At 34.9% G+C, this 21900-nt stretch overlaps 3 protein-coding genes across 5 annotated transcripts in view; 1 reads left to right on the top strand and 2 right to left on the bottom strand.

Moving 5' to 3' along the window:
* LOC108759062 (uncharacterized) overlaps nucleotides 1-2165 on the bottom strand; it is a 3970-nt gene extending 1805 nt beyond the window's left edge. Inside the window, exons 1-2 of the mRNA XM_018504342.1 lie at nucleotides 1912-2165; nucleotides 1178-1342 (exon numbers count right to left, since the gene is read on the bottom strand). Coding sequence (XP_018359844.1) covers nucleotides 1178-1342; nucleotides 1912-1981 — 235 coding nt within the window. The 5' untranslated portion in view covers nucleotides 1982-2165. The remainder of the gene's footprint in view (nucleotides 1-1177; nucleotides 1343-1911) is intronic.
* Nucleotides 2166-8464: 6299 nt separating this feature from the next.
* LOC108759043 (probable ATP-dependent RNA helicase DDX43) lies at nucleotides 8465-13698 on the top strand. Of its 2 annotated transcripts, none has more exons than XM_018504301.1 (11): nucleotides 8465-9021; nucleotides 9809-10157; nucleotides 10258-10503; nucleotides 10577-10795; nucleotides 10874-11000; nucleotides 11722-11887; nucleotides 11961-12203; nucleotides 12488-12635; nucleotides 12857-13098; nucleotides 13169-13331; nucleotides 13412-13698. In XM_018504301.1, exons 2-11 carry the CDS (start codon nucleotides 9849-9851, stop codon nucleotides 13532-13534), a joined length of 1986 nt encoding a protein of 661 aa, XP_018359803.1. In that variant the 5' UTR covers nucleotides 8465-9021; nucleotides 9809-9848; the 3' UTR covers nucleotides 13535-13698. The 2 variants fall into 2 exon arrangements, with proteins under 2 accessions (XP_018359803.1, XP_018359802.1); XM_018504300.1 differs by having other exon boundaries at nucleotides 13407-13698.
* A 695-nt stretch (nucleotides 13699-14393) lies between these two features.
* On the bottom strand, nucleotides 14394-18698 carry eco (Establishment of cohesion). Of its 2 annotated transcripts, none has more exons than XM_018504298.1 (6): nucleotides 18456-18698; nucleotides 15824-17640; nucleotides 15331-15556; nucleotides 15073-15246; nucleotides 14738-14943; nucleotides 14394-14649 (listed from the first exon to the last, which is right to left on the bottom strand). In XM_018504298.1, the coding sequence occupies exons 2-6, from the start codon at nucleotides 17611-17613 to the stop codon at nucleotides 14526-14528; spliced, it is 2520 nt and encodes an 839-aa protein (XP_018359800.1). In that variant the 5' UTR covers nucleotides 17614-17640; nucleotides 18456-18698; the 3' UTR covers nucleotides 14394-14525. The 2 variants fall into 2 exon arrangements, with proteins under 2 accessions (XP_018359800.1, XP_018359799.1); XM_018504297.1 differs by having other exon boundaries at nucleotides 18464-18698.
* Nucleotides 18699-21900: the final 3202 nt, after the last annotated feature.

The raw sequence follows: 21900 nt of genomic DNA, 5'->3' as shown, positions 1-21900 counted from the left end.
TGTCAGTTTTGGAGCCCATTTTGTCAGACGCTCATTTTTGCATAACTTACGAAAAACTTAATTATTGCAAAATTGCTAACAGTATTATAAAAATTGCTTATACTATCTGATAGAAGACATTTTTTATTTTGTATTTATGTTTTTGAAGTTGTATTTTTACCTTTTGTTTAAGAAATATTGTCTAAAAACAAAGTGGTATATCGGTATCGGTAACCTTCCTCTATCTTTTAATGGGATAATATTTTTGGGGAAGAGAGTTTTACCAAGTCGTTTATCTATAATCACTATTTGTTCACCAAATTTTGAAAATATATAATAAATTTACCAATTTCTTTTCTTTTTCAAGATTTGGAAAATATTAATACAAAAGTAAATCGATCCCTTTCTCATTATATTTCGTATTTGTGAGAAAACGTTGAAATTAATTATTTAAATTATTATAAAATTAACACATTATTTTTATAATGTGTGTTTGTGTAACATCATCAAGTTTCTTGTAAAAATTTATCAGTATACAGTCTTGTCGAAATAAAATCCTTGTAATATTATTAATCCTAGAATCATAAACTATCGTAAACTTGACGACGCGTATATTTATGATTCTTCGGTTAAATAACTATAAACAAATTTTAATTAATAGCTATAAATTTAGCCTCGAGTATCACACACAACTTGAAAGAAGTCTCTCAAAAAACACAAAATTTAATACAAATTATATAAAATTCCAAGCAGAACAACAAGTCACGATAAAGTCAAAATGACATAAAAATGAATCGGAAAATGATAGAAAAATGACTTTTAATAATCATTTTGGAATCACTTTGACATCATTTTGATATCATAATAACTTGCGGTTCTGCTTAAGATCGCTTAATTAAAAATCAAAGTATTTTTTACGCCTTCTGACGCAAACGAGCAAAAGTACGTATTTTATTTCGCGGCTTGCATTTTTTTTTCTCGTTAAGGTCGCATACACTATAATAACTTCGAGCTACGACATTTCTCTTTCCACGGGTAGCCGCGCATCGTTTCAATACGCTTCGCGATGTCTCGCGACAGTTCCTACGTATATAACGCGGCCGCCGATAGGTAAATTTAATAATAGCGCGCAGATACCGCGGAGCCGACGTGTAAGTTATAACGGGATCGCGTGGGTGCGGGCAAGACTGCAAATTACTTGGCGGAATCCACTGATAGATTTGATACGCTTCGTGAAACCATTTGATTACAAGTCCGTTTTCGTTTTCGTCAATCTGGTAGGCACAGGTCAAGTCCACCGGTCCGGTGCCGTTGCGCACAGCCATCGGCACGTCCAAAGATTTTATCAAAGAACCACGAACCCCTGCGAAACATTTTTCGATAATTTAATTATACGGACGTACACAATTATTTCAAGTCGTGATATTCGTCAACGATAAATCCGACAATCGTCGAGGATCAAAAACCAATTAAAAATCATCATTAAACCGTCGTTCACACAAAAGCGGGAAATTTCCAGATTAATATTAGCTCGTCGCACGTACAACTTTACCCAAACTATTCTTAGAATTACAACTTCTTGAATCGTACTGCGACATTATGACACGAAATAACGTGCGCGTTTAGAGATGTTTGCCAAAAATCAGGAAGAAATTCTAAATAAGTTCTGATCGCGAGATGGATAGATATAAGTTAACAGAAGTCGGATAAGAACTATATAACAGAAATTATTTGAGGGATTAGAAATAAAAAAATCTCTACGTTTTGCGTCTCCCTGCGGAAAATATTACTCTGCCGTAATTCATTCCCGTATCGCAATCACCTCGATCGAATACTTTCGAATTGAGATACAAGTAATTTGCACAACACACTGACACACGTTCGAACGGGAGCGACGATTCCCGCGGATCGTCGCGGATCGGTATAACTCACCCGAATAATATTCGAATATTAGGAGAACGATTATCGAGGGCGAGACTACCGTGCGTGATATCGACGGCATTCTTTCCAAGGTCCCTTTTCACACTGGTGCACAATTAAATACGGCTCGTCTAACTCATGTTACACCATAGCCGATACGATTCTGCGCAGCGTTAGGTATCGCCAGCCTCGTGTGTCCTACACACGTTCCGCAGACTGGCCAACGCTGGCCAACGCTGGGGTGCGTTCAGGAATTACGCCTAGGTAACTCCGGGCTATAGCTTGCGTTACGTATACTATAGTAAACGTGCACATTGGAGTTATCTAAGCGTAATTCCGGAACCCCTGCGTCTTGCTGTCCCGCGGAAATGAACGAAGAATCCGGAACGGAAGGAACTGATCCTTCAATCGGGAAGAGATTCCTTATAAAGTTTCTTTCTTTTAAAAGTGAGTGTACAGGAGGCTCTCGGGAGTCGTAGATATACTGATCGACTTTGAAATAAAAAGCGGAGAAAATTAATGTAATTACAAAGTAGTCGTAGTTGCTGCAATAGAGAGTATTCAATCAAGATATTGCAATAATAGTAGTCAGTCTGGCTTCTGGAAGACTTATACGTGCAATCTCCGTATCGATGAGTTATAGCAGCGCTTTTTCTTTTTAATTATATTCGAAAGAATATAATTAAAAATCCTGCACATATATATGTGTGTGTGTGTGTGTGTGTGTAATTATTAAAATGTAGACAAATTAATAACAAAATATAATTTTCTTTCCTAAACTTTAACGTTACTTTTTAGTAAATATTATTAATATATCTTACTAATATATCTAAATATATAAGAAATATTTTTATAATGTATGGCTATAAATAAGAAACCCACTTCAAGAAACAACTTTAATACTAAGTATATCAATTATTGAACGGGCAATAAATTTTTTACGTTTTAAACTTATTTAAGACAATATAATTCTCATATCAAAACTTAAAATAAAAGAAGAAAGTAATTTTTAATCAAATCTTCCTATTTCGACTACCGAGACATGATATTAATTGTAATAATCAATATATGGACAAACCGAATCGGCACACAGTAGTCTATTAAGATCTGATTTAATTATATTTGCATATTCGCTTATGAATTATTACTAATTGTAAGACCCAAATTTGTGTTTATAATAAGCGTTTCTATATTTCATTTAATATTTTTTTAAATAAAATTCTATTTATACGTATGTATATAATTTTTGTAAAGTACATTTAAAAAGAAACTGAAAATGCAAACATACTATGAAACAAATTAAAATATCCAAATGCATCAAAATATGTATTTAAAATTTAAACAGATTTTTTATTATTACGCTTAATGGCAAAAACAAAGAATTCAAATATAATAATTAATAGATTATGAAAATAAAATGACAAGCAAAGTGTATGAAAGTTCTCAATGTTACAATTTTACATATTTTGTAATTGTAATAAAGCAACGATTTAGTTTTCGATTACTTAAAAATCATCGTAAATCGCCGTTATTTGCAGAGATCAAAAATTGAGCTATCGTATACTGCAGTTAATCAAAAGAATCAGAAGTAAATTTGTAAACAATCAGCGAAAAGAAAAGTCACATTATTATATCCGAGTTATTTATCTGAGAACGTAAACAAGATGTACATATAAAAAAATTAATTAATATTTATAACGGAGGAGTCATCAGAGGCAGAATTAAAGCGCGTCTAACTTCAAGCCGCAGCACGACGTGCATCAACGGGAATACTAACGAATGTGTTTTACCGCGAAACTTCGCAGAACGCGGCGAAACAGTTAATCGAATGAAAAGTGTATCTTCCCGCAACCTGCGAAAGGATTGAGCGAGTAAACTCGATCGAACGGCGTTAATTGATCCATATCGATGATCGATTGCAAAGACATAGCTTTGATCGACTGAAGGTGCTACATTTTTTTGCGGAAAGCATAGACCTGCTTATAGAGATAGATATTGCACATTCCCGTTGAAACTATTAGAAGACAACAGTAATGAACAATGCCCATTTCTATCAATGTAGATTAACTTTAATCTCGGTTTAATTCACTCTTTATCTTTTCTAATAAGTAAAATAGGACAAAACATCAATTAAATCGAAATTGATAACGTTTCTGACTATAGTCAGATTTGAATCGATCCGAAGTAGGTTAATTACAATACATAACTTTACTTTGATTAGATAAATTCACTTCCTGATTAATTAATCTCGGATCGATCCAAATTCACTGTAATCAGAAACGCTATAAAATTAATTTAAATTGGTAGAAGTAGACAACTATAATTTTTTTATTAATCCGTCATGTAGGTATTCCAGTTAACAACGAAGGAATTTATATATGCGTGTCATATAATTATAATTTAATTTACTTACTTATTTAGATATTTATTATAGTAAAAATTATATTTATGTATATAAATTATTCGATAAAGTTATTTTTTGCATTAATAAACTTTTATATTTCCTCAAATGATACTCGACTGTTTGCTAATTGGCCAATTCAATGTATGGTTGCGTTCAGCAGAATGTTTATATTTTGCAACTGTTCATATTTTGTAACTGTTGGAAGTTTTCTTCCCGCTAATTGGATTATACTGTTAGATCTGAAAATATAATCCAATCAAGGTGAAAAAACTTCCAACAGTTCCAAAATAAACATTTTGCTGAACGCGACCAATAAACATCGATCCCAATGTGATAAAATGAAACGTTTCTTCTCTATCTAATGCATTGTTTAAGGAAGTGTATTATTTAGCGCATGTGCTGTTGTAAAAGCGAGAGAGTAGGAAAATCTCCCTAAACATGATATAAACAGTAATATAAAAACAATTAAAGGTATGCTCGTCAGATGATAGACCATTGCGCATGCAACAAGCATACGTCACATTTGGTCAGCCTTGGCTATAGCTGGAAGGATTCGTGTCCATCAAAAGGCGTGTTCAGATTCCTATATATACCTGGGTGCTCCCCAGGTGTCATGTCATCCTTGTCTTATGTACGATAAACAACAAAAATGTACATTAGCGAATTTAGACAGAGGGTCACAAGGACCAACCATCCTTCTAAGCACTAAAATTAAAGTAAATTTTATACTTGTGCAAGATTGTCATTTGTGGCAATGTTCGCCAATGTGGTACCTTGAAGTAGTACATTAGCGTATAAAAATAAAATCTTGATATTTTGGTGGAAAAGTGATACTTTTCGACGGTAGCCAACTTTTTTTTATTGTTCATTTGTCTGAAAAGAGCGCCAAGTGTCTTAAAAGGGCGCCAAGAAGTAAGGCCTAGGGTGCAAAAATGTGAATCCGCCACTGAGTATGGAATGATACCTAATAACCTGGGCTGCGTTCAAAAACGTCATCTGAGCGCCCCCATGTATCGTTTTATCCTTGTTGTTCACCCAATATGAAACAAGGATAAGATGAAACACGGGGGCACTTAGGCTGCGTTCCACTTAACGCTCGCAACGCTCGCAAGCATCGTTTGTCCTTGTTTAATATTTGATAAACAACAAGGATAAAATGATTCCACGAGCGTTGCGGGCGTTAAGTGGAACGCACCCTCAGATGGGTGGCATCCAGTTGGACACGGCTCAATTGGACACGAGCCACTCACAGCACTTGAGACTACAAAGCTCCTAAGCATCGGTCGCTGTGATTGGTGGTGTCCAATCGAGCCGTGATCAATCGGGATTACCCCCCGCACCCCCAGATGATGTTTTCGAACACGACCCTGGGTGACACTCGAGTGGAAATCTAAACTCAGCAAAATACGAGGATGGACTTGTATGGACTCTGTTCGTGTTGCATGAAACCCCCAAATATTTTTGCACTTACAATGGGTGCATTCAGTACTACAACCGCTCACTGAGCGCTCAGTGAGCTCTTATATCTAATTGGTGTATATTTTTAGATCTAATGGAATATGCCAATCAAATGCAAGAGCTTACTGAGCGCTCAGTAAGCGGTTGTAGTACTGAATGCACCTAATGAGATAGATACATATTTTGTTTTGAAAAAAGAGAAAGCAAAGATGTCGAGTGCCAAGAGTGCAAGCAACGCGAACAGACCTATGGTCGCTATACGCTAGCTGCAGGAAATAATCTTCCTGGGTAGCATCTGTGTGTTAACCAAAGAGGGGTGATCCCGATTGACTACGGCTCGATTGGACACCACCAATCACAGCGACCGGTGCTTAAGAGCTTTGTATTCTCAAGAGCTGTGAGTGGCTCGTGTCCAATTGAGCCGTGTCCAACTGGGTGCCACCCAACTAAAGATTAATAGCGTATTCGATTTACTGACTCGATCCGACTGGAGTCAACAGTCTGTTCTTTTCAGCTGCATTTCTTACACAATTTAGCTCTTCTTTTGCAGCTAAACAGAACAGACTGTTGATTCGGAGTCGGGTCGAGTCAGTAAATTGAATACGCTAATAGAGAATGGACTGCGCGATCCGAATCTAAGTAATGTGGCAATAATGAGAGAGAGGGACCGTGGGAGACGGCCAATCTCCCTCTCATTCTCTCTCCCATTACACCATTGAATGGAAAGAGATAGAAATGGCCGTCTGCCACGGTCCCTCTCTCTCATCCCTATCGACCATTTTGACACACGGATCGCGCAGTCCATTTTCTATGTCTTTAGTGTTAACATACTATAAAGATTGTGCTTTTATTGCAAATAAAAAATTAACTATGCAATGAAAGAATGCATGAACTATATTCGGAAAACGGATAATATGCCAGGAAAAAGGTGCAATATGCATGTTCGAAATGACACTTTTAAATTTACCACGTAACGATCACATATACTTGTTAACAAGGCTGCGTTCGGAAACATCTGAATGCTTCTGTGTATCGTCTTATCCTTGTTGTTCACCCGATGTTAAATAAAGATAAGGTGATACACAGGAGCACTCGAATGATATTTCCGAACGCAGCCCAATTCTGATTGGCCAGTGGGCGTAAACGTGCGCGTGAGATACCCTTGTCTTTATAGGTGCGATCCACTTCACGCTGCAAATGTTTTGAAGCATTCTTTGATTGGTCAATTCGTAAAATTCTTTCTTCTGATTGGTCAACGAAGTGTTTGCAGCGTTAAGTGAATCACACCCTATACACGTCCGTAAATACTGGAAAGGCTAGAAATTCAAAGATTCTAAGTCGGAGAAAGTCGACCGTAATTAATTTATCGTGAATGAAACGTTCAAATCAATACTAATTGGACAGCAGACACGATATAGCTTCTAAAGGTTAAATTTCATATTCTGTACTCCGTCGTTTATTTTTAAAAACATTGCCCTACTGAAAAAAATCATGTCACAACGTTACATGATGAAATCATGTAATTAAGATGTAAATCACGTAAAGAATTATTCCAAATCAGTGTACGTGATTTTTTTAAATGATATAATTTAAAAATTCACATGATATTAGAAATAATTTCATCCATTATGTGATTTTATAGTCAAAATTTAAAGAATTGAATGATAGAAATAGAAGAAAAAAGAATATATCATGTGACTTTTTAAATTACGTAATTTTAAAAAAATCACGTACTGATTTGGAATATCCTTTATATGATTTACATGTTTTAATTACAGGACTTCATCATGCATCTATGTGACTTGATTTTTTTCAGTAAGGTACCCAGCAAACACAAAGTTACATGTAACGTTCCTGTTGTAATAATTTCCCACAGTTATATATATTACAGTTATATTAATTGTTGAATAGGATGTAAATTATAATAGGTACATTACATGTAACTTTGTGTTTGTTGAGTATACGCTACATGCACACATTAAATATCAATAAGTATAAAATCATACATTACGGGCAGTTAGAAAAAACGAATGATTGTCATCGTTCCTCCTGTTTATTTATGATTATACAGGATGTCTGATAATTGTTCTGACAGAGTTCGTGGACATGTAGAATGGACTAAACTGAGACGGAAAGTCCTCTACTATTTCGCATTTTCGCAATAGTTAACTAGATATTAATTGCTAAAAACTGCAAGAAACAAAAATTGTTTATTTTCTTCTCATAGAGCTCTAAGAATTTTGTTAGAATTTTTTCAGAATTAAAAAATACCGTATTTTCTCATGTGTGTGTATTGGTAAAAATGAGAAAATGCAGTACTAAAAAGTTGATAAAAAATTCTACAAAAATTCGTAGAGTTCTATGAGAAGAAAATAAACTCTTTTCATTTCTTGCAGTTTTTCTGTAAAGTTGATAGTATTTGAGTAAAAAATTATTGAAGACCAATTTTCGGCAATTTTTAGCAATTAATATCTTGTTAACTTGCGAAAATTGCAAAATGGTAGAGGACTTTCCATCTCAGTTTAGTCCGCTCTATATGTCCACGAACTCTGTCAGAACAATTATCAGACACCCTGTATAATTTTAATTTTCATACACAGATTCTATTCTAGGCCTGTTCTTTTTGGCTGAACTTTTGCACTCCAGTTCATCTTTTTTCCTCTTCTTTCCTCTTAAAGAGAAAAGGAAGGAAACTGAACTGATGCAAAAGTTCAGTCAAATAGAACAGGCCTTCTGTGAATTAATTGAGCGTTGTGGGTCATTTCTCAAGACCTTCGGATCATCCCCAGCCTCCCCAACGTTACCGAGAAAAGTTACGAGCGTCGATCACGTGGGTTTGTGTAGTTTGTCAATGTAAGATAGTTGAGGGCTTGATGGTGTTTGTACAAGTGGTCGGAATTCGGATACTATAGTTCTCGTTCAACTCGTTCGAGATCATAGCGCAGTACGGCATGTATTGAAACGGATACCGGCAACCTTAAGAGGCGTCGATTTTCCCTTGTTTTCCCTGCGTACTTTCGACCGTTCAGCAACAATCTAACTGATCCAAACTGAACAAGACGAGTGAGTTAGGCATCATACACGGAGAACGTGTCCCATCGTCCGGCGTTGTTTGTTTATTCTTTCTTTTATAGTTTTTTTGTACGTTCGTTCTTGTCGCATCACGTGAGATTAGTGTAGTGCTGTCTCAGCAAACGCTGTAATGCTGTAACACGATATTCACGATATTCACGTATCAGAAATCTAAGCACAAAGTACTGGTGAGTTACATGGAACGTTGGAAGTAGATGATTTAAGAAAGGTTCAAAAAGCTTCTGAAGTTTATCGAGCTTATCAAGGCATCCATTTCCTCCCTGCAGCGATATTTAATCATAAAACGCTTTTTCCTGGTAGTGTATGAAATAAATCATTTTTCATTGTCATACACTTTGTGTGTAATATGAGGTTTTTTTATTTCTACATTTTTTAAACAGGCACACATGATGTAATAAATTAAAATGAAATTAATGTACATTACATTTCAATTTATTACACCCTGTGCATTCAGAGAATGCAGGAATAAAAAACAAACTTTCAGACTGAATAAATGTAGGGAGTCGAATTCATTTTAATTTATGAATAGGCCTTTTTGGCTGAACTTTTGCATCAGTTCATCTTTCTTCTTCTTCTGAAGAGAAAAGGAAAAAAGATGAACTAGTGCAAAAGTTTATTCAAAAAGATCAGGCCTAATGACTATCTATAAATCTTGAATAATTATTATAAATGTAAAATACTTATAAATCGAATCGTTTATACATTTAATTCATTTCTTATCTCCATTATCTAATAGGAATAGCATATGAAAAAATTTATTTATTTAGATACATACTGCATTAAGCATAATGTTGCATTTAGTATGATTGTAATAAGAAAATCTTAATAGTTTTGGAACAATTTATCCACAGTTTATCAATACAATACAATATACTATTTATGCTCCTACTTTTTGAATACTTTTATACATATGAGAAAAAAAAGCTTTACAGTCATATGGAATACACATTTCAGGTATTAATTTTGAATAGAAGAATTTCTATTACTTTTAATAATGGATGACAATTGGGACAGTGATAGTAAAACATCGTCAAGGAGATATGATCGAGGTTATGATCATAGGAGAGGAAATAGAAGGGAACGAGAAAGTCAATTTTATAGACGCTCTAATAGATCATTTGGGGATAACAATGACTCAAGTAGACAGAATTACAACAATGATTCATATAGAAAGAGTGATGAAAAATCAGATAGTACAAACGGACTGGTTATGTACATTGATAGCAATAACATAGGAAGACTCATCGGGAGGGGTGGCAGCAAGATTAAAGCTCTACAAGAAGATAGTGGTGCTAGAATTAATGTAAATAAAATAAACAATGTAATAAAATATGCATTGTAAAATTTAATCTATTCAATCCTATATTTAGTATATGTAACTGATTTTCTTTATCTTTACATAGATCAACAGACAATATAGTGAAAATGGACAGAGTGCTGTGACACTAACTGGTACAGATGATGCGCAACAACGAGCTAAGAGTTTAATAGAGGATTTATTAACTGAAAGGGGTGGAACTGAAAGAGGTGTAACTGAAAGAAGTAATACATATGAAAATGAATGTGCGCAAAAACCAACATTTCAGCCTGAGGAAAAGGAAGAAATTGATTGGGCTAATTTTGATTGGAACAAGGCTAATGAAGAATATGTATGTTTCACACGACAATAAAAGACAAATTATAATATAAATGAGTACACAAGTATAACAATTTTTTTTACAGGAGGAGCGTCAGAAGCGGAGATGGGCGGCTTTACCTCCTATTATAAAAAATTTTTACGAAGAAGATCCGGCCATTGCTAATATGCCACAGTCAGTGGTAACTCAATTCAGGAAGACTAACAATAACATAGAAGTTAGACATGTTTTTGAGAACGCAGGAGGTTCTGATGAAAACATGAAAATACCAAATCCTGTGCAAACTTTTGAACAAGCTTTCCATGTAATAAAGCAATTGAATTTATAAATTAATTTATTATTTTAATACAAATATTAACATGTTACTCTATTTATATTGCAGGCGTTTCCAGATATCCTTAGGGAAATACGAAAACAAAGCTTTGAAAAACCAAGTCCTATACAATGTCAGGCGTGGCCTATTCTACTGAGTGGTCAGGATCTCATTGGGATAGCGCAAACTGGAACAGGTTCGATTATTTTTATTAAGACTTAAGGAACGATTGGTATATGAATACATCAAATACGATAGAGAACGCCATCATGGTCAAAGTTAGATGTTTCGAATAATAATATACATATATTCTTTAAATCAATTTATTTTAAATATGATTGCGCACCGATAACCGGACTTTCAACACACAATCTGAAAACGCTAATAATTCCCTCTAAATTAAATTAGAATTGTTTGAGGCGTCGAGTGGCTTGCCACTTGGTTGCGATCTGTAGATCCGAGTTCAATCCCGCCTGCGCTTATATACGTGATTTTTTGCATTTTATAAGGAGCCGAAAGAAAATAGCTCCACTTGGTAATTAAGAAACTAATAGCGTTTTTTTACGTGATTTTTTGCATTTTATAAGGAGCCGAAAGAAAATAGCTCCACTTGGTAATTAAGAAACCAAGCTTAGCGTCTTTGATTGCCAGCATTGGCCAGCACCATCTTCGATGCCAATTAGCACCTAAATTTGTAATATCCTCGAAGAATGTTGATGAAATATTGTATAGGTTGTGCATCCACAATTAAAAATTATAATAAAATACTTTATTTATAATACTTTACAAGAAATAGAAAAATATATTGTGCATATTATGAAGAGATATACATTACACTTCGAGAAACCTAGAATCGATTGTTTTTATTTTGCGATCTATTTATATACGTCTGTGTGTAAGGATAATTATGATTTCAGGAAAAACTCTTGCCTTTTTACTGCCTGCTCTGATTCACATCGATGGGCAAGTAACTCCACGCGAGGAGCGTTCTGGGCCAAATGTTCTTGTTATGGCTCCGACAAGAGAATTGGCATTGCAGATTGAAAAGGAAGTAGGAAAATACTCTTACCACGGCATTAAAGCGTAAGTTTATTCCGAATAATATGTACCTATATCTTTTAACTTCATAATATGTTTTGATTGTAAATTATTTAAGGGTGTGCGTATACGGTGGTGGAAATCGCAAAGCACAAATAGACACTGTGACAAAAGGTGTGCAAATTGTAATTGCAACTCCCGGAAGATTAAACGATTTGGTTCAAGCAAATGTATTGGATGTGTCGGCTGTGACGTATCTTATACTCGATGAAGCAGATCGTATGTTGGACATGGGTTTTGAACCTCAAATTCGTAAGACTCTTCTAGGTGTACGACCAAATAGACAAACTGTTATGACAAGGTATATAAGTCATGTTTTTAAAAAATTCTTACTACTTTTAAAAATGGGATTTTTTTAAGGAAAAGAGAAAAAAATTTAATCATAATTTTTTGTCCTTTTAGAATATATATTTTCTTAATTTCTATTTGTAAAATTTATTAGATATGTTACTTCTTTAAATAAGTGATTTGTATTACCTCTCTCTAGAATAATTCAGAATATAGTTCATCTAAAAATTCATGTATAATATCAATAGTATATTATAATTAATAAATATGATCTAATATGATACTTATCCTTTTCAGCGCTACGTGGCCCCAGGGTGTAAGACGCTTAGCCCAGTCATACATGAAAAATCCGATTCAAGTATTTGTTGGATCACTTGACTTAGCAGCTGTTCATTCTGTAACACAGAGGATTTACATGGCTAATGAAGACGAGAAAACAGATATGGTTAGTAATATCATATATGTTTATGGGTATGGTCAGTGTAATGCTACAAATGCTTTAAAGCGTTTTTTGATTAGTCAACTTGTAAAATTCTTTCTTCTGATCAGTCCACCAAATGCTTTAAAGCATTTGTAGCGAGACTTTGACCACAGCCTATATAAAATTGACTACAAATTATTTTGAAGATGTCATATTAGTTCATTATTATCGTTAATGTATTGTAGATGCATCAGTTTTTCCAAGAAATGGACCCTCACGATAAGGTCATAGTATTTTTCGGTAAGAAGTCAAAAGTGGACGATATCTCTAGTGATCTGGCTTTAACGAATATCGATTGTCAGAGTATTCACGGCGACAGAGATCAATCAGATAGAGAACAAGCATTAGAAGATCTGAAGACTGGAGCCGTTCAGATCCTTCTCGCAACCGATGTGGCTAGTCGAGGAATCGATATTGAAGATATTACGTAAGTTTTACATACTAATACATTACATTATTCAAGATATGACATTAATATATTTTTGTTCTCATTTTAGACACGTACTGAATTATGACTTCCCACGGGATATAGAGGAATACGTTCACCGAGTCGGTCGTACCGGACGCGCAGGTCGAACAGGTGAAAGTATCACTTTTATGACAAGACAGGACTGGCATCATGCGAAAGCACTCATTGATATTCTTGAAGAGGCTAATCAGGTTAATAAATATACAAGGAATATTTTAATTCTTACCAATTTTGTGTAGTAGAGTCCACTAATTTGTACTTTTTATTTCAGGAAGTACCTGAGGAAGTATATAAAATGGCTGAAAGATATGATGCATGGAAAAAGAAAAAAGAACAAGAAGATTCATATGGAAGAGGCAACAGAGGCGGTAGACGCGGCTATCGTAGGATGTAAAATGATTAATTAATGATGCTAGGACTTAGGTTACATTATGTTTAGTATAATCAGTACCAGATAATACATACATATTGTGATACTATTTTTAGTCCATACAATTTCGATGAGACTAATTTCATAAAACGAAACAGTATTCCTTTTCTTTATTTTTTTGTTGATTGTCAAAATTAACTATACATGATCATGATCTATTGTAATTCAGTCTTATTGAAATATTAATATAAAAAAAATGCTTGCGACAATTAGAATAACGATAAAATGCACTGTAATCAGTGACATTTAACTATACTTTAGTTATTAATTGCGAAATATAATTTTGTACTACAAATTATTATTAAATGTGCTAATAATTAGCATATTCTTTGTTTCTCATCTTAAGTTCTTTCTCTATATACCATATTTTATATTTGTTCAAAAAATTGTTTATGTTTACGATATTCGAAGTTAATGAACATATTTTTTACTTACAATTAGTCAATTCATATTTATTTTTTAATCCACAACACAGATTATTTTAAATATATAACACAAATATATTATTCATATGTTACATAAAAATACGCAAATGAGTAGCAAGAATATATATTTCATCAGAGATGGCATCACTAAAAATGTGTTATAATAATTTTACTGTAACTTAACTTTTTCTAAAAGTAATTCTATATATGTATTATTCAATCAATTTTATATCTTCTGATATATTAAATTTATTATAAAAAAAAAGTATTGCGTTAAGTTTGAAATTATAATAAAATACAGCAACACTTCAAATAAAAAAAAAACAAGTTTATTCAAATTGATTAATAAAATTCAAGAAACCTGTTTCATTTGTATCAACATCTAAGTAAAGGTTTCACAAAAATACATAACTATCAAGATAAAATATGATAAAATAAGATGTATAATGTATTAAGTAGCTGTTTTGCTAACAATGCAAAAGATGCAATCATTTAGAAAGAACGAATGTTAGAGCTTAAGTATAGTAGATTCAGTTGTAAACTTTAAAGTTTTTCGTTCTCGTGTATTTCTCGGCGAAGATTTTACCACTCGGAGTCGGTATTGAGAACGCTATGTCGTCCAACGACATCACGTAACCATAGAAGAATTTGGCTCTAAAATACATAAATGAGGAGAGATATTTTAAACAATGTAAGACTTCTTTGAAAAAAGTTGACATGTATGTGTTAACGTGCAATTTACCTCAAAGTATCGACGAGTTTAGTGGCTATACCCCGTTTGCGATGACTCATTGCAGTCCAAACGACGTTTATGCCACATTTCGTAGGTGTACTCTCTGCGGTGCAACAGTTAAGTTCGATTAATTCAGGAATCATGCGAAACGCCGTTTCGATGTGTTCTGCCACCAATACTCCAAGAACGCTTTTCTCGCGTATATACAAGAAAATCTGTAAAAAATGCATTTTTATCAAATTGTTTCTATATTAAATACGATGGTGTGCGATAAAAATAATGTGTTTGTAAAACATAAATGTTCGTGCGGTAAAAATAATGAGTATAAGATAGCATATACTTGCTTTTTTGTTCTGATAATCCGAAATATTCATGTCTACCAGTCCCAAATCCCTATCTACAACGACCAAAATTTCCAACACTTTCTTCCAATGTTGCTTGGGGTCATGCGGCTCGATTAAGATTATTCTGCTGGAGATAAAAGGATCCTCCAATATAACACGCTCGTTCTTCCAACCCTGAAATATGTGTAACAAAAATATTTAAATATAGTATCTACAGTGAAATGTAGTATTCATTTTACAGGCACAAATGTAACGTACATGGAATTTTAAAGTTCGTATGCTATTGTGATAATTTAAGTGAGCGTTTTCATCCTCAGGATCGCCCATTTGATACACAACATTGCATTCTGGGCATTGAGTGGCGCCGAAACGTTTTTGACCAGCGTCTAGCTGATACTGATCTTCTGCAGCACCACCTTTCGCGGATAGCTGCCATTGCATATTTTTTTTTGTTGCTTTTGTAGTCTTGGCATTGCTTGTCTCTCTAAAACAGAAGTTAAAACATGTATCTCATTAAAATAGATTTAAAGAATTTTTTAAATTATCTTTGCACGACTTAAAATATTTTTTCAAAAAGACAATCTTGTACTAAAAAATATAAATTATATAAACAAGATTAAAATATTGAGAAATTAATATATAATAACAGAATAATATAAAATTAGTATGATAGAAGAGCAAAAAGATATAATTTTGTGCAAGTAAAAATCTTACGGATAAATGTAAGATTCAAGATTTATAACTCACGTACTCAAAAATATTGTCAGGTACAGAATATCCTTTGGTAAATAACGGAAAATATCTTTTTTCGGTATCCTTTTCGATTTCTTTTTCGGTTTCCTTTTCATTATTATTATTATTATTATTACTGTTATTACTATTATTATTATTATTAGCGTTCTCAAGTGAAAGATTTCCGAAGTTATTCAAAGAAGCAGCGTCCGTAATGTTCATCGTCGAAGTCATGTTGCTAAGCTCGGTAGCTGGAGACATAATTGTGTCTTTCGACAACATCGTCGTCGATTGTAACGGAGAAAACGCGTTCGCTATATGGGTCAATGATATCATCGTATCGTACTCATCGTTCGCCCAGTCATCCTCTAGAATTCTCAGAAGATCATTAACTTTGTCCTGATGCAATGTAGTCTCAACTTCCGGTTCGTCAACGGTTAGATCGGTGGCATCCAAAGAGACGTTCACAGTTTTCAGCTTTTGCTTATGTGCATTCGTGAATGGAACGCGTTTCTGATTCTCTTCCAATTCAATTTTACCATCCGCGACCTTCAACTTAATTTTATCATTCACCGTTACCGTAGCTACCTGATTTGATCTGATCGTCCTGTTGGTTTTAAAAAACCGCTTATTCTCGTCGATCATTGGCGATGGGGCTCTTTCCGCAATCATGTTTGCTTCCATTGGTTGAGTTTCTTCCACAGGTGGACTCTTGCTCGAAGCTGTGAGACTCTGCGTAATATGCTGTCCCTCATTCTTCAATGCCTCTGTATTCACCTTAGGCTTCGGCTTTTTGATCCCATGGCCCACACCAGCATTTATCTTACCAAATCTCCGCTTCTTTGTCAATAAATGTCTACTGCTGTTTTGTGAAGGTAAACTTCGTCTCCTTTTAACGTCGCTGCTCTTGTAACTGCTGAAGGGCCTCTCAGACTTCACATTGCCACTGTAAAATGTTTTCGTACTTAATGAGAAATCCTTTAGGCTGCCGTATTCATGTTTCCTCTCCTGAAACAATGATGCTCTCGCTCTAGGCACGAAGCCGTCGTCGCCCTTAAACAGTTTCGTTGGTTTCGCCCCCGACTGCTCGCGCGCACGCCTCTTTAATGTGTTCTCCTTCTGTTCAGGCGAGAAACCCACGCTCGTTTCAATCGTACTGAAAGACTTTCGTCTGTGCAGCTTTGGCAATGGAACTGTTTTGCTTACAGAACTCAACGGCGTTGTTTGTTTGCTCTCGGGAGTTCTGCCCTTTCGAGGTGTTTCTGTGATACTTTGATTCTGTATCTCTGTGGCGAAGCTTCGCTGGGGTGTCTCTGGTACTATTCTGTTCATCTGTTCCATATTTGTCTTCAAGCGTTGCGGTGTCAACTGACCCATCAGTTGCCTTGGACTGGATGGTAACGATCTCTGAAAGCGACTAGCAGAGAACATTTTACATCTTGGTGAATTTCTAGCCTCTTTGGTGACCTTTTTGAGCGACCTAAAGGGTGACATGCGTTCCTCCGTGTTGAATCTTAAACGATCCCAGGACATGGACGTATTGAAGTCGATTGACTTTTCAGGTGTTGCGAGTGGAGACACAAATTCTCTGCCTGGGGAACTCTGATCACTGATACTTGGACTTCGATCAGTGAGAGCCAAAGGTGACATGGGCCCCAAATCTGATTCATCTTCCGAGGACTTGTCATCTCTGATATGCTCTGAATCTTGAGAAACGCTCTTTTTAACAGACTTATCACTGGACGGTGCAAAGAGACATTTCTGTGCTCGCCGCGGAGTACAAAGTAACTTTCCTGGACTGCTATCCATTGTCTAATAACTCTCTGAAGTTACAATCTGAAATAAATATTTTAAAGTCAGAATAACATCAAGATTTCTCAAGTAAATCTAAATTAAATTGACTCTGACAGCAAAAGATTAAAATCACAATTATTGATAAGCTGAAAATATACAGATGGAAAAATTTAAGAAAATTCACATTAAAATTTTATAACATGTATTTATCAAGTTTCTGGGCATAAGATTAACAAACATTGATCAATTCAGTCATTTGCATTACATTGGATTAGTGTACATTTAATCCTTAGTACACAGAATGATTTTCCAGTCTTTTAGTAGTGTTCCTATAATTATTATAGGAACACTATCTTTCACTACATGCACTGGGTCATTAATTTTCTTCACCTTCATAAATATATAAAAATTATTAAGTAATTTTCACAAGTGCTTTAACATGTTCAGAAAATATTTTTAAGATTGTGTGTGGAAGAAATTGTAGATAAATGTTATAACTAATTACTTGGTCTTCTCAGTATTTCAAAGAAAAGAAAAACATACAGAACACAACTAAGACTTAAAGGTAGTAATAGCTTTATAAAAAGTAAATGCAGTAGCATAATTAACTTTATATAACAATGAAATAATATATACATATTCCTTTAAATAACGTAATGATATCATTATTGAGTATTTAATTTTTTAAAACGTTAATATGCTTTTACATATAGCTTCGTTAATTTCATGTATAACGGATTTTAATATAAATTTCGTTTTTAATATGAATTTAAAGTACTTGGTATAAATGACCGAATTTGTTGTGACAGTTAATCGCATAAATGTTTAAGAAGAAATTGGAAAAGTATTTTTCGTACAAACTAACCTAAACAAACCGGTGAATCGGCAAAGCAATTCTATCGAGCACGTCAAAGATCTTCGGTGACTGATAACAACACGACTTTCGTGCGAATGATATGCACTAATATTCTTCAAAAATATTCGAAATTAGCGTATCTTTTACATAAGTTTACATCCAGGATGCATCAACAAATACGCGGGAAACAGCCAAGAAAATTGAATGCAATGCACAAATATCTCACTTCTGACCATTTCTAATGAAACTGATGAAACTTTCGTATCAACGGTTGCGCTGAACTGAGCTGCGCAGTGCATTGTTTGCGCATGCGTTTCGATTTTCGCGCTAAACTTTTGTATGGACAGTTGTGGAGGTCGCGTTCAGCAGACTTGAGGCTGCGGTCCACTTGACGCTACAAACGCTTCGAAGCGTTTGAGCAACCAATCAGAACAAAGAATTTTACAAATTGACTAATCAAAAACGCTTCGAAGCGTTTGTAGCGTCAAATGGACCGCAGCCTTAACTATTCTGGAGCAGATCCGTGAGCACTTGCTGCTATTGGTGTATTCTTCTAGATCATCCAATAGCAGCGAGCGCTCACGGATCCGCTCCACACAGTTGAGTCTGCTGAACGCGACCAATGGGTGCATTCAGAAGCACGACCGCTCACTGAGCGCTCGGTGAGCTCTTGCATCTGATTGGCATATTCCATTAGATCGAAAAATATAGACCAAACAGATACAAGAGCTCAATGAGCGCTCAATGAGCGCTCAATGAGCGGTCGTGCTTCTGGATGCACCTATTGATAAACTTGAGATCGGTCATCTTAGCTTTTTTTCGTGAAAAGTTTGAAATAAAAGTTCGTGTAATTTAAAAAATTTAAATAATTAATAGTAAGAAACTGATAATATAGTACTTTAATTTTTTAATGATTTATTAGTATCCTGTTTCATAGACATGTATATATATTTAAAACTCCATAATACTCGATTTTTATTGAAAGCTGCAATTTTATTGTTATTGTTCGAGTTTGATGATTATCAATAGAAATGGTAAGGCTGGAGTCCCATGAGGTGTATTTACCGCGTATCGCGTAACCGCGGAACCAATCAGAAGCGATCCGCTGTTGTGGTTTCGCGTTTTACTGATTATTGATTGGTTACGCGGTTACGCGATACGCGGCAAATACGCTTCATGGGACTCCACCCTAACTGTAGAGAAAAAATTGTAATTTTGCGACAATGTATACCCTAACAGCACAAACATCGATATATGTCGACTGTAAGTTGACTTTGCTAAGTTAGACCTTTAAGGCCCGTCTACAATACACGGAGTAAGAAGTAAGAGTAAGAAATTGACCAATCACAGTCGATTATTCTTCTCACATTCGACTGTGATTGGTCAATTTCTTACTCTTACTTCTTACTCCGTGTATTGTAGACGGGCCTTTAGAGTTGACTGTAAGTCGACTTTGTACAGACGTCTTTCAAATATCGACTTTAGGACATCTAGTGCGATTTACATTTACAATACCTGCTTTCCATTTACACCGATTCTCAGATAAATCTCACTTGTGACCTCATAACTCAGTTGAATGCGCGTTCTTTTTGCATTCTGACAAGAGAGATTCAACTGAGTTTTTACCCATAATCTGCACAAGATCGAGACCGTGTGCTTTAGTAATCGTCTCGTAAACTCACTTCAAAGTGAGGTTATGAACCTGTGTTGATATGTGATAACTTTTTACCAAAGTAAGCAAGTATTAATTAGCATCATTAATGAGTATAAAATACTCATCAGCTCACTTCAGACTCAGTTTCACTTGTGTAAATGGAAAGCAACTAATAATATATATCCTAATAAGCAACTAATAATATATAATAGAATGTCTATATGATGGTCGACTTAAAGTCGGCTTACAGTCGTCTTTAAACTGGAACATTGTATGACTTATGCCCGTTTCTACCAATGTGGATTAACTTTAATCTCGGTTCAACTTACTCTTCACCTTTTTCTTATTTTTAAAACTAGAAAAAATGAAGAATTAGTTGAAAGAATTAGATTAAAGTTAAACTGCATTGATAGAAACAGGTATTAGGCCCAGTTCCACAACTCACGGTTGACTCTTAACCGAGGTTCAGTTTATTCATTGTCTCTTTCCAATTCTAGAATTGGAAAGAGATGAGAAACAAATTGAACCTCGGTTAAGAGTTAACCGTGAATTGTGAAACTGGACCCTTAGAGACGTCTCCAAGTCGTATAAAGTCGGCTTACGGACATCCGTTTTTCAGACGTTCTAGAAGCTATTGTCGACTCGGAGTTGACTTTGTGCTGTGTTAGGGATAATATATATTATACATTCCTATTTTTTCCTATATTAAAATTGGCATGTCACGTTTTTCTGAAACCTCTTTTCAAAGGGATGTTAGAGTACTCCGATTTCGATGTGGCTTCGTATTCGGGGGTTTTAGGGGTCGCTCGTTCCTAAATCGTGATAAAAATTTCGAAATTCAAAATAGCTGAACCAATATGGCGGACGGAAATGTTATCGAAATTTTAAACGTTCTCCAATTTCGGTGAAAATTTGTATCGTGAGGTTTTAGGGGTCGTTCGATCCGAAATCATGATCAAAATTTCGAAACTTAAAATGGCTGAACCAATATAGCGGACGGAAATGTTACGGAAATCCTAAAGGCTCTCCGATTTCGGTGAAAATTGGTATCATAAGGTTTTTGGGATCGTTCATTTCGATCTTGTTCAAAATTTGAAAATTCGAAATGGCTGAACAAAATGGCGGTCAGAAATGTTACAGAAATCTAAAAGGTTCTTCAATTTTGATGAAATTTGATAGGAAGGTAGGGTTGTATTTAGTTTGGATTTTTTAATATACAATATTAAAAAATATATTCGATTTTTTAATATTGGAGGGCTAGCGTGAAGTTGGCCCCCAAAAATGTAAATTTCGTATAACTTTTGAACTAAGGGTGAACAAACGAAAATTTCGACGGAGCAATCGTTTGCAAACAATGAGCAAACGAATGCAAAAAAAATATTCGATTTCACTATTCGAAAACACGAACTGAACGAATCCAACACACCGGTTGAGCTCGTGCGCCAGTTGTCTTCCTCTGGTCAGGTTGATGTTCAAATGAAGCATCGCCTAGCAGAAGGTGTACGAAGATTTTCTCCTCTAACGTATAACAAAAAAAAGGAAGCAACATGTAACATTAGCGTTCGATAATAAATAATTGTATTAGGTGTTAAACTTAATTCCTGTCGTTTTTTCGTTTCCAAAATTGATTTGTTTCGAAGGGAAGATGAATGAATACCTTAATCAAAGTAATTTCCCCCATTTTCTACTACTTTTTCCCATCTCTCTGGCAACAGGGCAATCCCATGGTAGAACGCGGTGTCTTTCGAGGCGATCCATTCATCCATCCATTTTTGGACTTCGTTGTGACTGG

The sequence above is a fragment of the Trachymyrmex cornetzi genome, unplaced genomic scaffold (assembly GCF_001594075.2).
Source record: "Trachymyrmex cornetzi isolate Tcor2-1 unplaced genomic scaffold, Tcor1.1 scaffold166, whole genome shotgun sequence".
Lineage (NCBI taxonomy): Eukaryota > Metazoa > Arthropoda > Insecta > Hymenoptera > Formicidae > Trachymyrmex > Trachymyrmex cornetzi.
The sequence above is the reverse complement of the archived record's forward strand: the minus strand, read 5'-3'. Positions and strand labels throughout refer to the sequence as shown.

Coding starts and splice junctions, on each gene's coding strand:
- LOC108759043 (XM_018504300.1), top strand. CDS start 9,849: ATGGATGACAATTGGGACAGTGATAGTAAAACATCGTCAAGGAGATAT. Junction 12,636..12,856: donor AAGACGAGAAAACAGATATG/GTTAGTAATATC, acceptor AATGTATTGTAG/ATGCATCAGTTTTTCCAAGA. Junction 13,332..13,406: donor TTCTTGAAGAGGCTAATCAG/GTTAATAAATAT, acceptor TGTACTTTTTAT/TTCAGGAAGTACCTGAGGAA.
- eco (XM_018504298.1), bottom strand. CDS start 17,613: ATGGATAGCAGTCCAGGAAAGTTACTTTGTACTCCGCGGCGAGCACAG. Junction 14,944..15,072: donor CGGATTATCAGAACAAAAAA/GCAAGTATATGC, acceptor CATTTTTTACAG/ATTTTCTTGTATATACGCGA. Junction 14,650..14,737: donor AAACTCGTCGATACTTTGAG/GTAAATTGCACG, acceptor TATGTATTTTAG/AGCCAAATTCTTCTATGGTT.